Source organism: Suillus plorans, assembly GCF_016647745.1.
Source record: "Suillus plorans strain S12 chromosome Unknown HD556scaffold_12, whole genome shotgun sequence".
In the NCBI taxonomy this organism is placed as follows: Eukaryota; Fungi; Basidiomycota; class Agaricomycetes; order Boletales; family Suillaceae; genus Suillus; species Suillus plorans.
The window spans coordinates 468,002-485,442 of record NW_024537396.1 but is presented as its reverse complement, the minus strand read 5'-3'; the positions used below and the strand labels follow the sequence as shown (position 1 = coordinate 485,442).

Here is a 17,441-nt window from a genome sequence, read left to right as displayed (position 1 = left end):
CATTTCGAGAACCTGTAGAGCAATGTTCTCAACCGCAATGTCAAGATATCAATACTTGCTTTGGCGGTAGCGCGCTTGTTATTGGATCTGCTTTTAATCCTTATTTGAATACGACCATGGATGTGCTGAGGCAAGCAGGCTCTGCAACCTAAGCCTGTGAGCGTCTATGAATTCCTGGACGTGTTCCGTACTAACTGGTACTCGTTAGTTCGTCTTTGATCTCACGTTCTTATAAACTTCTCATCTCACCACTCACAATCGTCCCTAGTACCCGCACTACTCCCTCACGCAAACTTGTTCAAAAGGATCCTGTTTCTTCTTTTCTTATTTCATTCTCGTAAAATTAGAATGGTGTACGTATTCCTTCAGATCTACATTTCTGATCAACCGATCATCGTTCATGATTTCACAGCAGGTGAGCACAGATCGTGCAAGAAAACCTAACCTCTTTCTTAACGACTCCTTGAACCATAGACCAGATTCGTGAACTCATGGACGGGCCCCGAACATCCATAATATATTCGTCATTGCCCACGGTGAGCAAGCTTCTGTTGATGATCGCATATTGATATAATATAAATTGCTTACGCATTCGATCACAGAAAGTCCACCCTCACCGACTCCCTCGTTTCAAAAGCCGGTATCACTACTGCTGCAACAAAAGCTGGTGACATGTGGTTTACGAATACACGAGACGATGCAAAGGAGCGTGGTATCACGATCAAATCAACAGTCATCTCCATGTACTTAAAAATGAAAAAGGAAGATCAAGCAGAAGACGGAAGGTAAGTCTTCAATCTCAAAATTTTGCTAATGAAATACTATCTCAGGCAACGAATTTCTTGATCAACCTGATCGACTCACCAGGTCATGTCGACTTCTCAACAGAAGTCACAGCTGCTCTTCGTGCCACTGACAGTGCTCTCGTCACCGACTGTATCAAAGGTGTTTGCGTGCAGACAAAGACAGTTTTTCGTCAAGCACTTGAGGAGTCTATCAAATCCGTCGTTATCACTGACAAGGCCGACCTTGCTTTACTTAAGCTCCAAGTTTTAAAAGAGGACTTGTACCAGTCGTTCCAGTGTACCATCGAGACAGTCAAACGACATTGCTTCTTGCCATGATGTTGTCCTTGGTGACATCCGGGTCTACCCAGACAAGGGGACCGTTGCTTTTGGTTCAGGGCTCCGTGGATGGGCTTCGTCTCTACGCCAAGGTAATGTTTCTTGATGAGGAGCTCACCAAAGCTATCGAGGCTGGCACCGTCAACTCCGGTGACGATTACAAAGCTTGTGCTCGTATTCTCCCTGATGACTTCTCTTGGGATATATCACTAATGCAAAGAAGATCGTCCCGAGACCACTGGTTACAACTTGCTCGCCGCTGTTACCAAGGGTGTAGCTGTGAAGTTATTGTACGAAAGTGCTCACAACCAAATTACTAGATTTCGTTCCCTGTCGTCATTCATATTTCACTAAAGTCAATTGTTGTAGTCTTGTATGCGCGATGATCTAGACGCCCATACCTAATATTTACATTGCAATTGAGTACATTAATGAGACGATAGTATATGACATCCTTGGATACACCGGCAGTGAGCCAGTCAGATATTCTGTGGTTCTCAATATTATTGCTACATAATTTGGCGAACTTTCTATCACACAGCGGGGAAACTGACATTTTGCTACCTTTTGCCGCCAGTGAAATTACATTCGAAAGGTATACTATCTAGGGTGCTCTGGAACGCTCTAGCCAGGTCCAGAACTGTTTTTGATTGAAATCTTGCAAGAGATAAAATGTTGAAACCCCCAATTTGTCTGTCGTGATGAGTTACTAGTATTCCTCAGATCTCAGATCGGGCCGCACCTGGCCGGACGGAGCTCCAATTTTCATTTTCAGCGGGATTTGCCGCCGCACGGCTGATTGTCCGAATCTGCTTCCGCTGCTGTTTTCTTCGACGGTCTCCCAATGCCAAGAACCAAACAGACCTCTCTCAAATCGACTGGTGGGCTCGCCCCTCGAAAGAATGGTCAAATAACAGCGCTCTTAGGGAAAAGGCAGACAGCTCCGCCACAGATTCTTCATGAAATGGTGCAATCTCACCAGGAAATTCACTCAGGACCGCCAAACAATGATGTGAGTGGCACTTCACGCAATTGACGATTCTCTATTCACATCCACAGTTTTGCTTGATCTGCCGAGATGGCACTCCTAGTAATGACAAGGACGCCCTCTATGCATGCGATGAGCCTGGCTGTCCCCGTGTTATGTGTACTAGATGCATGTTACTTCCGGCCAGTCGCCTACACCTCATTGAGCAACCGGGTGTCAAATTCCACTGCATACACTGTCACACACTCTTAGACAAGAGGTCTGGTGATCTTACGCCGTTCTACGTGAGTCTACTTGTACATATGTCTTGTCATTCACTTTACAACAACCGTTTAGGGATTTTTCAAGGATGGAAACCCCGTTTTGCCGTCATTTCTACCTATCGTTGGACAGTTGCAGCTCTCGACACGTTCCCAGATATCTGCGAGGCCCGTCCTCGTCATCCACTTCAAGCTTGTGGGCTTTGAGGCCACTGCGAGCCCGATTGACACAGTCAACTTATATCTTTCTTCGTTCTTTCCGGATGGCGGCCTCCGCTTCATCGAAGTGATTTTTGACCTTGGCACCGATGCCAAGGTCATTGCCTATTCCCAACAGTATCAGAAGCTCGCGAACGACGTCATGGACGACTGCAACTACCAAACTGTGTGTATCGCGATCACCGATCACACAGATGACAACACTGGCGACCCATTTCTTGGATACTCCGGCGGCACTTCCTATGTTGCAGCCACCGTTCCTGATGTAAGTCTACTGTTACTTGCTTGCATTCTCGCCGTCATGTGCTTAATCTTTCAGTTCATGGACTCGTTACTTGGCCCGTGGGGACAAGTAATACAACGCGCGGAGAGCAGCACCCTCTTTTTTCTGGGCTGTGGCACCATTATCACCCAACCAGAAGGTTTTCGAGGCTTGCGTTCGTCTGTCGTCGATCACGCTTTTTCACATGCAGTCGGGTTTACTGCCAAGCACTTCCATCCTAGTCTCGCCTCCCATTTTCTGATATCGTTCGCACAGGCCGTCATCGTCGAAGGTTTTTCACTGCGTGAAGCATTTCCCAATATGCTTGAGCAGTCGGGGTTAGGTATGCACACAGACGTTCTCCTGATGACTGCAACACCTGAAGACGCGGTGCCACTTCGAATTACCCGTTACAAATGGGCTCACGTCTCTATTCGTCCATGGGGAAACGTTCTTCCTCTACAGTGTCCGCAATGTGGGACCCCAGTTGTGTGGGAGCGAATACAGGCCGATTCCTCCCAGAAATATATGGTCTTTCGATGTCCGTTCACAGGCTGCGGCTGTACCAATACTGAGAGAGGCAGATTACCCCGCAAGAAGTACACATGCAAGGCCCCAGAAGGCTCAACATTACTCCCGGGGCGAAGACGCAACGCTTCCTGGTTGGAGGTCACTCTTGACTTCTCTGGAAATAATGCTGAGACACCCTGATGTGACTATTGCTGGTATACGATATCTTACGTTTCCGTAGTTGTTATATCTCTCATGCCGTATACCTCATGTTACATTCCAGTGAAATGCTACAGGTTCAGATCTGAATTAGGCCTTGTATTGCTCTTTCTTTAGTCCGACTAGAACGCTACTTGAGAGTATAGCTGTCACTAGTACTACTGGCTGCACGCCGTCACTTACGGTAAGCCCGACTGACTTGCTAGTGATAGGAGGTCTGTGCGTGATTAATATTATATCATGTGATGTGTCATGTCACCCACTACAACCAATGGCGACAACTTACGACATGGACGGTTCGTCCAGTCAATGTGCGCAAAACCTTCATCAATACCATTTCTATATTTCCCAATGAGCACGGCGGCCACATCCTTGCATGCGCAAGCGGAGCACCCTTGGACAAGACAGCGCAACTATGGAACCTCGAAACTAATCAACTTAGTGGAACACTACTTCACCATGAAGACTATGTGAACTCTGCGACCTTTTCGTCAGATGGAAAGTTGCTCATCACTATACACATGGGACCTCACCGCTATCGTCAACAAAATTGTAAGCTTATATACATTTCATTTTTGATGACACTAACAACGGATCTGCTCCAGGCTGATGCTACACTACAACCAGCTCCAAAGATGAACGGTGCTGCTCGCATAGGTTTTTTTGATGATACACTGCGAGAGGCTGATGTACGTGATCTCCATCTGTGATTGAATTTTTTGACAAATATGTTGGCAGTTGCACACTGGTCTATCCCAATTCCATGGGCCCACTCTAGCACCAAGTCAAACCACCCTCAGTCGCTTATCCACCTTTTGGCGTCTCTTTAAGCCACACGGGGCAACTGAATCAGACACCCAGTCCCGCCCCCGATCTCTCAGCTGGAATTGAAATCGAGTATCTAGTGTACTATGCAGACGAGATGGATCGGATGTTCAGTTGCGAGAGGTCGAGGTCCCTTACACAGTGGGCAAGCCTGTGCATTTTTGTTCTCATTCACAGTTCTTCTTCATTGTTGAGTCCTTTTTGCGCAGAGGAACTATCACGCAAGAAAGAAGAAGTCAGCTCCCAGCTCATCTCGACCTTCCAATGCTTATACTGCGCAAAAGCCTAGCGGAGCAGCACAAAGCACATCACCATCGTCACAGCTACCACCTTCAACTACTACCTCGACACTTTCTGCTGTCCCTGGTACTGCTGGGGCAGGGGAAACAATCTCACGTCCGCATATCACTAGTGCTGGATGGCGCGTTCGCTTCGTGGGTTGGGTTTGCTGCATACCTATTCAGAACGCAGACAGTCACCATTAGAGGCGCAGTCAGCAATTGCTCCGGGAACAACATCGCGACGTGATATCACTCACACAGGCTGTAACTCTTTTTTTGCTCTGCATCGGCTGTGCATCTCTTGAGTACACACAACGAGCATCTTAGGTATTGTTGTGGACCAACAACTGTTTGATTTACATTTTCAAGAAGACAGATTATGGTAAAATTAGCAGCAGGTGTAATGTACTATGTAGACATAGAGCAATCAACAAGCGAGTAAATGACAAGCAACTAATCAGAGTCAAATGCGGAGTCTTCCATCTGTTGTCTCTGAGTGGCGAGAGCACTGACGGACATTTTGGAGACAACGTCCAGCATCAAGTCCTGTCGATGGTTTCTGCCAAAAACTTTTCTGCGTAGAGAGTGAGTGATCAGAGCAAGCCGCCAACAATAGATGACCTACCTGGTCCACCACTCAAGAAGCTCCTTCATTCTCGATTGCGCAGCTGGACCCAGGGCGTCCTCAAAGAAGTCTACGATGATGTTCCAGAAAAGCTGATAGTCGAAGTCACAGCGTTAGCCTTGCCGCGGGTGATACTAATAATTTCTTGCCAAACATGCCAGCGTGGGAAGAATCGGATGTTGATGAATGGCAAGGCAAACTCAACCATGAGCGGAAGGTAATATTTTTTGGCCCATGGTCGCCGTCTTGGCTGCATTTCTTATTATCTCCCAGATCCAAATTCGAGCAAGACTTCTTGAGCTATGATTTTGCACGCTTCACAGAGTCACAATCTCACCAGACTCGATCACCCACTAAGCGCCCTTGGAAGGCTTGCCAGGTTCGTGACGCTAGCTTTCTGTCACTGATTCAGAACTACCTGCAGCTGACAGTTTCAGTATGGACTGATGTCAGAGTCAGCAGTTGGAGCGACAGCAGGACGCTCAGACTTGTGATAATTGGGAGGCCCAATCCAGATCGCCACATACCGTATGGAGTAGCCTTTATCACAACCTCTGACGGGGGAGAAGTTTATTGATGAGCCTATTGAGGTAAGCCACTGAGTCTCCTTAGACTTCAAGATCGTTCTTAATCTTGTGGTACTTGATTCAGGTCGAAGGGGTTACGCGTAACATTCCCTTTGGATATGCTATGCATAGTTGCTACATTCTGGAATCAGGACTGTGACGTTATGATCAGTCCCAGTTTGAACCTTGAGTCACTCCTCACGTTTGTCGGTCTAGTATCGCTCGGGTATTGCGGTAGCACGAGGACTGTTGAAGAGTTCATGGGCTTATGACCTCGTGGCTGAGTTTTGAAGATTATCTGCTTATCGAGACCAGCGGAAAGCATTCTGTCGAGCGGAATGTTTCTGGGAAAACCCAGCGTAAGTCATGGTATTACTAATGGTTTTATGACTTGCATGTCATTGATATTTGGTCCAGTATCAGGGCTGGCATTGGTGACCGTATAACTGCTTTCATCGTCTGCTAGAATTCATGGTGTCCGTTTATGTATCAAGACTATAGCTTATCCCGGTCATTTGCAGCACGGTCTCATGATGTCAAAGCTGTTAGTTATGGTGAGCAGTTTAAATTTTATAACTGACTTATATCTTATCTGTATCTGATAGCTTCGAGTCCCTGTGGAGACGCCAGCCTAGCGCGCTGAAGAGAAGAGGGACTGGGTAGTCGTCTCTAACCCGCGCTTCTAACCTTCATGGTGTTCCCCGGACACCTGAGACCTCAACCCTTGCAAGAGCAGCATCCCCTGGGCTTGTGAAGCTCCCCAAAGCATTTTTTGTCTGCGATGCTGCCGAGGTAGTCAAGACGTGACATGTCGCAGCCATACTGGCCATCGTCCGGCACTTGACATTTACCAAACGTTCGGATGCCAGAGGCTCACACCGCTGGCGTGCCATTCGAATATTACTTCCCCCTCCCCTTCCTCCTGACGTCCCACATGCTGACAACAAAAGGGCAGCATCCCTGGTCTCGTGAAGCTCCCCAAAGCATTTTTTGCCCGCGATGCTGCCGAGATAGTCAAGACAGGACAGATCCAGCCGTACTGGTCATCGTCCGGCACTTGACGTTTTCCAAACGTTTGGATGCCAGAAGCTCACACCACTGGCGTGCCATCCGAATATTACTCCCCCCTCCCCTTCCTCCTGACGCCCCACATGCTGGCAACAAAAGAGCAGCATCCCTGGCCTCATGAAGCTCCCAAAAGCATTTCTTGCCCGCGACGCTGCCGAGATAGTCAAGAAAGTCGTAAAGTTACTCGCGAGGATGCGGATGAACAAACCGGTAATGCATATCTCTCTTCACGATGGCCGTTTCTCTTCACGATGGCCATTTCCCTGTACGATGGCCGTTTCTCTGCACAATGTCCGGTTCTCTGCACAATGTCTGGTTCTCTGCACGATGTCTGTTTCTCTTTACGATGACCGTTCCTGTTGACAGGCTCGAGCCGGACTACGTCATATCCGCTTTGGAAGAGTTCACGCAGAGCTTGATCACGCTTACGCCTCCCAAGGGTATTGCCGATTACGAAGCCGACTTTGCCACAATCAGATGAAGTGGCAGTGACGGTCGCATATCACAACCTACCAGACCAACAAATACACTCAATCAAACGATGGACATCGACATGCATTCAGAAAATGATCTCATGGATATCGTTCAAGCCGGGGATGATCCGAGCGTGGTGAGTTCATTTACATATTTTGCTGTGCTTCTCATTCGTTCATAACTGCAGGGAGACATGCTTCAAATTGAACACGGACATCCGATGGACATCGACGAAGTCCGGGGAGGCGATGATGTGAGTTTCGTTAGTTTATCGTGTACGCACTTCTAATTCGTTTGCTTTTTGTCATTGCAGGGAGATATGCATACGCTCGATGATGCCATGGATGTCGATGATATTGGAGATGGTCAACAAATGGTACGTTCGTACGTCTCGTTGTCTCTTTGCCTGTTCTAAGTTTCTCTAGGAAGGTATAGAGCTTGGAGACGCGAACGAAGATCTCATGGACGTCGACGACGCGTACTAGTTCTCTTAATAGTGTCCATCTCATGTTGCAAATCGATGTCATTGTGCTGCTTGTTGTGAATGCCGAATACACATAAGTCTCTTACTTATTAGTTGGTCCGTGGTACCGTCCCCGCGATCGCTGATCCACTGTGTGTGTATTGATTCTACGTCGGTCTCACTGACCGAGCACAATGCCGCTCTGTTAACAGATTGTGAGTTTCTCGACCCTTTTCTCATCCGTTCACTGGTTCTCTGATGTGAAGTTCTTTACCAGCACTGGAAGCCAAATTCGCACCATACATTCAAGCCTTCCTGCCATTCCTGTATCCCGCCCCCGCGCGTTCATTTCGTGAAGCTGCAGGGCAACGTTCTCAACTGCAATGTCAAGATATCGATACTAAGAGACGACCTATGCATGTATGCTCAACGTTTCTGAGACAGGAATCGAGTTAATTGTCCATTAGATTGTGGTTGGGTTTTCGCTCAACACTTCTGCAATTGCCTGGGTCCCGTGTACCTCCACCTCGAGAATATCCTGGACGAATCGAACCCCTCACACGCCGAAGTTCTCAATGATATCAAGAGACGCTTCAGGGAGGAAACTTTCACACGGGAGAGTATTGCTCAAGTTATCCATGCACACGCGGAAATCGTGCGTTGCCAGTTCCACTCGAGATGTCACATTAATTCTTTCCAACAGATTTGTCTCCTCTATGTCAACTTCGCCATGGTACATTATCCGGCTGCAGATGAGGCATCACAACTCGGGTGAGTCTGCTAATGTATTTGTCTTGGGTGACTTTGACGAGACGCGCCCAGTCCTACTCTCTCATACCAGCGTCTTCAAACCACGCAGCCTCTCTCTGACTCTGAGTTGTACGATAAAATCAGACGTACAGTCTTGAACAAGCAGGATCTCCAAGTTCTCGAGAGTTTTCTCATTTTCAACAAGTGGGTCTCAAAGTGAATGATTGATCGGTAGCTGAACTTTTCGTAGGCACATTTTGAAGACGAACTTCTATCAACCCACCAAGGTCGCACTGTCGTTCCGTCTTGCCCCTGAATTTTTGCCTGAGATCGAATATCCAAACAAACCTTTCAGAATGTTCATCATCATCGGAAATGAATTCCGCGGCTTCCACATCCGCTTCAGAGATGATGCCCTCGGCGGTATTCGAATCGTCAGGTCGCGGAACAAGGAGTACGTGTACCTTTTCTAGAAGTCGGAATTGTGCAGCTGAGTTCTATGCAACCAGAAACTATTCTATCAACCAGGGGATGTTGTTCGATGGGGACTACGGATTAGCTGCCACTCAATCTTTGAAAAATAAGGATATTCCGGAAGGAGGAGCCAAGGGTACTATTTTGCCTTCGTGCGTTATTTCACTTCCCATCTTTGCATTTTTATGTACTTTCACGTAGTCTTGGGGCGCCACCTAGACGCTGCTTCGAGAAATATGTTGATGTAAGTGCGCAATTACGCATCAATGGATGGGCCTTAATCATTCAATTAGGCTGTCATTGATCTGCTTATCCCTGGCCAAACTCCAGGGATTAAGGAACCCCTGGTTGACTTGTATGGAAAGCCAGAGTTACTGTTCTTCGGCCCTGATGGTAAGATTGCATCCGATATACCATGCAGGCGACTGACATCTGGTAAAGAGGGCACAGCAGACATGATGGATTGGGCAGCATTGCACGCTCGCGATCGTGGTGCCGAGACATGGTGGAAGTCATTCACCACTGGCAAGAGTGCCGAGCTTTTGGGTGGTATTCCCCATGATACATATGGAATGACGTCGCTGTCCATTCGTCAATATGTACTTGGCATTTACAAGCAGCTTGGACTGAGGGAGAAAGACATCACAAAAGTTCAAACCGGTGGTCCTGGTACATTTGCGCCTTTTACTCTTTGGAAGTCGTCCTTGACACTTTGCAGACGGGGATCTTGGTTCAAATGAGATACTCTTGAGTTCCGACAAGACCATTGCTATCATCGATGGCAGTGGTGTCCTTGCCGACCCTGCAGGTATCAATAGGGAGGAGCTCATCCGTCTCGCCAAATGTCGCCTGACCGTCGCTCACTTTGACAAGACCAAGCTGAGCAAGGATGGGTACCTCGTCAAGGTTGAGGAACAGGACGTTAGACTACCCTGTATGTTCAGCTTTCTTAAATTTCGTTGTTATCTCACATGCTGTTCTAGCTGGTGAAATCGTTCTGGACGGTACCGACTTCAGGAATGGTGCTCACTTCCGTTTCAAGGCAGATCTTTTTGTGCCTTGCGGTGGACGGTATGTTTGCGTCAACACCTGCACGAAACATCAGCTGACGATCATTTAGTCCTGAAGCTGTGAACGTCTCTAATGTTGCTGCTTTGACGGATACAGAAGGCAAACCCCACTTCAAGTACATTGTCGAGGGTGCAAATTTGTTCTTCACGCAGCAGGCAAGGTTACACTGATCCTTATTTGAATACGACTATGTACGTGCTGAGGCAAGCAGGCTCTGCAACCTAACCCTGTGAGCTGGTGTATGAATTACTGGACGTGTTCCGTACTAACTGGTACTCGTTAGTTCGACTTTGATCTCATGGACTATGGCTCTCAACTACGGGAGGGAATTCTAGAGGCACACACCGGGATTGTCGTTGAAAGAGAAATATTTGTATTTTTCTTATAGACTGATCTCACCACTCACAATCGTCCCTAGCACCCGAACTACTCCCTCACGCAAACTCGTTCAAAGGGATCCTGCTTCTTTCTTATTTTCATTTCATTCTTGTGAAATTCGAATGGTGTACGTATTCCTTCAGATCTACGTTTCTGATCAAGCGATCATCCTTTATGCTTTCACAGTAGGTTAACTTATAGATCGTGCAAGAAAACCTGACCTCTTTCTTAACGACTCCTTGAACCATAGACCAGATTCGTGAGCTCATGGACAGGCCCCCGAACATCCGTAACATGTCCGTCATTGCCCATGGTGCCTGCTGATGATCGCATACTGATATAATCTGAATTACTTAGAACACCGTGACACGCTCGCACCAAAAACCATGCAAATATCGCTACACAAAATCTTAGTAAGGTAGAGATACAATCACCGTTAACATATAAAAGCGGACGAGAATAAATAACATATGTTGAACCAATCACGACGGTTGGCACATGAAAGACAGGCAGAGCCGGGGACTGGCGGCTCGCCGCTGCTTCACTAGTACTACTGGCTGCACGCCATCACTCACGGTACTAAGCCTGACTGACTTCCTTGCTCTGATCATTGATACCCACCCTCCCTCACTAGGCCTCACTAGGCCTCACTGGCTGCAATTATGCAATTTCACAATTTTTTTCATGAACGCCAATATTATAAATCGGCCGACGAATAGCTAAAGCCATTTTGAACAGAAATAGCTATGTAAATTAAACACAAATGTGGGAATATGAGATGGCTCAACAAGTTGGCCCTAATCACAATATCATACCTTACCGGCTGTAGTGATGTTCCGGCCCGGCTTGGCCCAAAAGCCGCGGCTTTGGCCTGGCTTCAGACGGCTCTGGCCTGCAAAAAATCCAAGCCGGGCCAAAGCCGCAAATGACGGCTGGCTTTGGCCCGGCTCTGGCCTGAGCCGCGGCTCGAGTAGGGAATTTGCGATTCTGACAAAGTGAGCATGAGCAGGTCGTTGTGAAACCAGGATTCAACCACATGACTCACCTGCAGATAAATCGCGGCAGTCGAGAGCGGCGGTGGAATTTCGGCGGTTTCTTCGTGACATGTGTTACCCGAAGAGATTGATGGAGGTGGAGGGAGATGCATGAGTAGAAAGGGAACGCTGTATCCAAGTGCACGGGTGAGGGTTGCGGTGGTGAATTTTGACTCTAAAGGAAGAGCGCTACTGTACCGAGTTCAGACATGCGTATGTTAGATTCAATACGCCTTCCATCTTGCGAACGTAGTTTGGAGGCCAAATCACGCACACACCTTGCAGGGACCATGTTCTCCAAAACCAAGACCATTTTCGGAGAGCTGTGTCCTCCAGTAGCTCGGGCTTGCAGGACGGGGGACGCGCTTGTAAGGATTAAAGTTAGCAGGGACATTCCGAGCCCACCTCATGCCGGTTGCCCAGTAAACACCGGGACCTGCACCATTCATGTTGGAGGTAGGTTTATACTGCCAAAAGCCAGCTTTCCAATGGGGGTGAGTGTTGGCGCCAGGCGGCATGGATGGTGGACCAGGAAAGTTTGGAGGAAGAGCAACGCCAGCTGGTGGGGGCCAGGTGCCTTGCCAACCCTGTGGCATAGAATGTTGCTGCATGAGTTGTGGATTGGGGTGCCAGTGTCTTCCTGATTGAGCCATGATGGGCCTTTAATAGATATGATAGTAAGTTCAGATTTTAGTTACAAGGACGAATGAGCGTACTAGATCTATACACACACTCGTGATGGACACTTGAATCAGAAAGCCAGAAGGGTATTGCAAAGAGGGAGTGATCTTGGCTGGTTTCTACAGCTTGATGTCGATAGTTGGTATAGTTAAGAGACGTGAAGCACGATGGAAGTGATTAAAAAGCTAAAACAAGACGAGATAGAAACCAGATTCTCAGTTGAGCTTGGGCGCCGCAAGGCTCAGGCACAGTTTCAAAAGCCGCGGCCCGAGCCGGCGGCTTCGGCTTTTCATAATGTCAAGCCAGGCCAAAGCCGTCACCAGGCCGTGAGTTTGGCCCGGCTTGGCTTGGCCTATTCAGGCCCGGCTTGGCCTGGCCCACGGCCTGAAGCCGGGCCGTGCACATCACTAACCGGCTGCGATGGTGGAACATTGTGACCTCGTCACGAACTCCTATGTGAATCTAGATTGTATGATAAGTGTTAATCGCACTTTCCACGAGAAAGTCATGAACGGTCTTGTAAGTCAAATAATCAACAAGGAGTATGAGATTGTTCAACAATTTGGACCTGCTTACGCTATCATACCTTGCGGGCCGTGATGGTGCATTTTCATGACCTTGTCGTGAACTCCTCATGGTAATCTGTATGTGCGGACATCCATGGCTATGTACCAAAAACTCATATGTCTCGCAGTATATAATGTCATATTTAGCACGAGCGAAATTATATCCAATTATAGTTCCCACGGCTACCATATCAAGGACTCCTCAATTCACTGATGGAGTCTGTCGGATAGGCAAAGAAGTCATCGGCAGACTGCAAAATTTACACGTTGGAGCAGGGGCCAGCGGCCTGAGCAAGAGCAAGACAGACAAGCTGTGATGATGATGATGATGCACGAGCACGGTGAAACCTAGTCTACGTATTGACTAGTGTTTGGGCCGTGGAGACCCCAAATGTGCAGTCTCACAGAACTCCTACTTCAACGTACGTCACTACGCATATAAGTAACTCGAACATGGGAATCGAGGACACGAAATCTGTGCCAGCACTTAGAATCCTGACTAGTCTGGCGTACGTCTTTGGGAATTTTGACCCGAGCTCAGATAGCACTACCCAACCTGCGATTGTATAACTCCACCTACTCTGAGTCACAGACTCGAGTTCCTACAGGATTTTCTATATTTCATATATAGCCATGCCTATCTGCGGGTATCAACCTTATGCATGTGGGAGTCTGCATTCAGAGAACTTTGGTCCTCGCGTTAGACCCCCACTTGATCAAATCATTTATTCTAATGTTCAAGGTGAGTTTTTTCTCAAATTCCGTTTGTGATAAGCTCTAACTCCCTGCGACCCAATATCCTTCCCCTCACACTCATTCGCTCGAATCCGGTCTAGATTATCTCGTTCGGCACTTTTACTTTCAAACTCTTATGGCCGTGCTTAGCAGGACGGACTGTGTTTTGCAGTCGCATTTATAAACACCAACGTATGTGTATTATCCAAGCTACTCAACGAACTGACTGTTGCATACGGAGTCAACAAGGCTACAGGTCCAGCGCCAGGATACGACAGCATTCAAACACATACTAATGGCTTCGACCGGCATGTGCACCTCACACTGCCAAGATCACTGTCTCGACCCAAAAGGCGGGTTGGTCCGACACCCGGAGTGTATTTATAATGGTGATCCAGGTGACGTACTGGACGACGGCGAACTGATGAGCAAACATTCCTGTAGATTCCTGTATAATCCGTGAAAATCTCAAACAATCAGCTGTCTGGATTCAACTCTCGACAAGTTAGCATTTACGAGATGAGTATTCGCGTTTGTTGTACTAACGCTAAAGACTGGATAGTTGTCTGACAAGAGTCTTTGTTAGGAATTACATCGAGAGCGACTCACACGAACTTCGCGGTTGAACTAGACATGTACTTTTATCAGTACCAGCGTGTTTACCACTCGCCTACATAGGTCATGCATCAAGAGAAGCACTACCTATGCGTGGCAGAATTCAGGACATTCAAGACGACATGTGCACGCCGGTGAGTGGTATTGATAGAAATAATCGGATTTAATTTAATTTTTTATCCGATTTAGTTAATTTTTTTGCGAAGTGCTCCTGACCAGGACTCATCGTCGTATGTTGCAATTCTGACGATGAGTAACACTCGGTTGCAACAGTAAAACATGCATGAGGCCTTATGATCGTGCTTAGCGAGGGTTCTCACAAAATATCGATGCCTCATCAGTAGTTCCATTGGTACGCTTGAGGTCTTCTAACCTGAACATCCCATATTCTTATTGTGCTCATTCGCGATAGAGACATACAGTCGAGCCACGAGTCTACGCGATTCATTCCTTTCATTCTTCGTGGCCCATCGAATGGAGGAATTACATCTGAGCGCTAATGAGTTATCAGCTATCTCGCTTCACGATTCGCAGTATCTATATGTCTAGACAGTGGAACACCAACGCGCAGAATCAGCTGTCAAGGCACTTGTACTGATTCTCGCTGTATTGTGACATCCGTCGTCAAGGACCAGTTTGGTTGTTAGTCGTTACGGATAATCTCAGATTACCGCTTAGTTCAAGCGCGGGTACTTCGTTCCAGTAGTGATACAACAAGAATAGGTTTGCCTGGACCTTATATACTTCGAAACACCATATGTTAAATAAATACCACGACGGATCCTGCACCAAATTTCTTTTCCATGCAGACCGCTCGGCAAGCATGTCCCTACACAGTACTGCTAGTTGATACATGTACATGCTCCTGGAAAACAATTGAATTCATGCTAGTTTCTGCATCGGAGGATGCCACGATTTTGGCATGGTATTCTCGAACGCTGAGAATGAGGCGTGGTCCCAGCACAAACATCTGCACGACCAATAAAATTTGAAGAGTACCATTGAGTGTCTGGACTCCAATAGAATTTGAATTCTACAGAAATGATGAGCAGTGCTTGCACGCAGATATCAGCAACAGCTCGGCGCACCCGTATTTCTTGAGAGAGAGTAGCAAACTCGAAGCAAGAGACACCAACAAAGCTAACATGTGCGGCACTTGAGCAGAAAATATAGCCGCGTTCACATTACAAGCTCACCTTGCGAAATAAAGAACGTGAGATTGTATCAGCACTCTAAAACAGTCCCCGATGGTCGATCCTGTCGATCGGCTGAGTCGTCGCAGCTCACGGAAGTGTTTTACAGCGATCCAGACTGAAAGACACAGTGCAAGGACCTCCCAAACAGTGTTGAGGATCCAAAGCATTGAATACAGAAGCAGATTGTTCTCTCCATTTACATAATCGCACATATATGTGCCAGAGAGTATGAACTCCTCTGGTGTTTGTCCAATGAGCTGTGTTCTTCAAGTCGACAAGTACAAAAGCTTACCTGCTACAGTATCGTTGACTGCTATTACCGTCATTACTCCGCAGGCGATGTTTACAGCCAGGAAGACAATAACAAGGAAGATCAGCATCGTTCTAGATCCCTGATACATGGCATGCAACCGGGCAATCATGATCACTTGCATCGTGTGTCAGTCAGGTCAATATCACAGAGGTATTGCACCTGGGTCACTTACCGCCCAACATGGCAAACAAGGCCACATTTGTCCCATATAATGCGTAGAACATGATAGCGCCTAAAACTCCCAATTAGTGAACACCCTCGCACTAGTATCAAAGACTCCGACTTACACCTAGGATTGAGTCATTATGTTGAGCCAAGTTCGATGGTTGGAATCTCACTCACCCCTACATATGAGCGTATTGATTGGACGGGAATGAGATGGTTGCGGAGTACTTACTGCATCTGTCAGCGATACCGATGGCATAACTTCTGTGTCCCGCCGGTCAAAAAAATGGAACACAGCGCATATGAGACATACGCAGAGAATTGACACTAGTTGTCAGAGATGAGCTATTAGCACCGTGCAAAGTCGTTGATCTCGACACATACACAGAATACGGTATTCCAATATAGCGTATCTAGAACATTTTGGAGTCAGCATAAGTTGCCCGCCACGCTACAGCACAACACGAGGTACGAACAATCAAATACAGCACGGTCATGAGAGACCAGCGTTGTCTCTGTCGTGAATTTATCGCATGCTCTTGTTCTCTTCTGCTACGGGACTCTTGTCACTCACCCAGACGAGTTCAATCTATGGCGCCATTCTTAGCGAGTTGGCTGCTGCTGCGATATCATCGACGTACCTCTTGTCCGAGTGTTAAGACTGGAAATATCATAAGAATATAAGGGATGGTCGAACACTGTCCTGCTCACCCCAATCGTATACCATCAAGACGCCCGCGGCAACTGCGAAGCTGCAAGTCAGCGTTAGATCTAGACATCTTTATGCGACAGACCTGTCCAATAGCTGAAAAAAATAACGAAAATCATTTGCGGCCACCAACTAGAATCATTTGAGACGTAGGTCATGTTCGAGGGATGGGTGTGAGCGAGTGGAGAAGATTAGTGGTGTACAAGGACAGCGTTCGTGCTAAATATACCACCGTTGAGCGTTTCTATCTCCAAAATCAGTATATTGGAGATGCATACCTGATCCTGCCTCAAGACCCTTGATCAGGTGAAACGGTTCGAAATCCAGGCTATAGTGTCATTCTATAAGGCTAAGTATCAGTAGAGTGTAATGCAGGAGACAGGCTAAGTGTAGGCTTCTCACCCAAACTGGCAGTGCATCACATTGTAAAATTGCTCAACCGTGAAATTACCCGATATGGACGGTAGGGTGCCTAAAGCCGGAATAAGCCGGAACTGCAGCAACACTAACTGCGACTCGGACTCTGCTGGCGCTCTGACTCAACCTGAACACTGGTTGGACTTTCTTTGTCACCGCCACGAAAATATCCCAACTCTTTCCACCTACTCCAAAAGGTTCAACGTTAACCGGCCACCCCTCCATGTATCATAACATAACACTACGTTCTTCCAATTCATTCCCACTCTTCACTTAGGCTTTGTATTCATTTCTGAACATGATTGCCCTTCCTATCTACTAATCCTCACCAGCCTCGCAATATCACTCATCTCGCTACTCATCTTTGCACCAATTCGACATCAGATTCAAATCCACATGTAAGTATTACATCATTTAGACATGCACCTTTAGCGAGCACGCTGGCATAGTTCT

General features: G+C 47.3%; 4 protein-coding genes across 4 annotated transcripts; 2 read left to right on the top strand and 2 right to left on the bottom strand.

Moving 5' to 3' along the window:
* Positions 1 to 348: 348 nt before the first annotated feature.
* Positions 349 to 1,124, top strand: HD556DRAFT_1440029 (P-loop containing nucleoside triphosphate hydrolase protein; the record flags this gene model as incomplete). Its single annotated transcript, XM_041306045.1, has 5 exons — positions 349 to 415; positions 475 to 536; positions 607 to 712; positions 763 to 785; positions 831 to 1,124. The coding sequence occupies 5 exons, from the start codon at positions 349 to 351 to the stop codon at positions 1,122 to 1,124; spliced, it is 552 nt and encodes a 183-aa protein (XP_041163505.1).
* An 844-nt stretch (positions 1,125 to 1,968) lies between these two features.
* HD556DRAFT_1440028 (uncharacterized protein) lies at positions 1,969 to 3,564 on the top strand (the record flags this gene model as incomplete). Its single annotated transcript, XM_041306044.1, has 4 exons — positions 1,969 to 2,136; positions 2,184 to 2,396; positions 2,449 to 2,856; positions 2,911 to 3,564. 4 exons carry the CDS (start codon positions 1,969 to 1,971, stop codon positions 3,562 to 3,564), a joined length of 1,443 nt encoding a protein of 480 aa, XP_041163504.1.
* Positions 3,565 to 5,141: 1,577 nt separating this feature from the next.
* On the bottom strand, positions 5,142 to 5,521 carry HD556DRAFT_1440027 (uncharacterized protein; the record flags this gene model as incomplete). Its single annotated transcript, XM_041306043.1, has 3 exons — positions 5,142 to 5,262; positions 5,314 to 5,405; positions 5,468 to 5,521. The coding sequence occupies 3 exons, from the start codon at positions 5,519 to 5,521 to the stop codon at positions 5,142 to 5,144; spliced, it is 267 nt and encodes an 88-aa protein (XP_041163503.1).
* A 9,496-nt stretch (positions 5,522 to 15,017) lies between these two features.
* HD556DRAFT_1525440 (uncharacterized protein) lies at positions 15,018 to 16,944 on the bottom strand (the record flags this gene model as incomplete). The annotated part of the gene is made up of 14 exons (XM_041309267.1): positions 16,850 to 16,944; positions 16,657 to 16,790; positions 16,574 to 16,606; positions 16,504 to 16,523; positions 16,437 to 16,451; positions 16,335 to 16,377; positions 16,247 to 16,275; positions 16,176 to 16,189; positions 16,095 to 16,126; positions 15,870 to 15,929; positions 15,677 to 15,811; positions 15,385 to 15,622; positions 15,277 to 15,328; positions 15,018 to 15,221 (listed from the first exon to the last, which is right to left on the bottom strand). Exons 2-14 carry the CDS (start codon positions 16,727 to 16,729, stop codon positions 15,018 to 15,020), a joined length of 948 nt encoding a protein of 315 aa, XP_041163502.1. The 5' UTR covers positions 16,730 to 16,790; positions 16,850 to 16,944.
* Between the last annotated feature and the right edge of the window lie 497 nt (positions 16,945 to 17,441).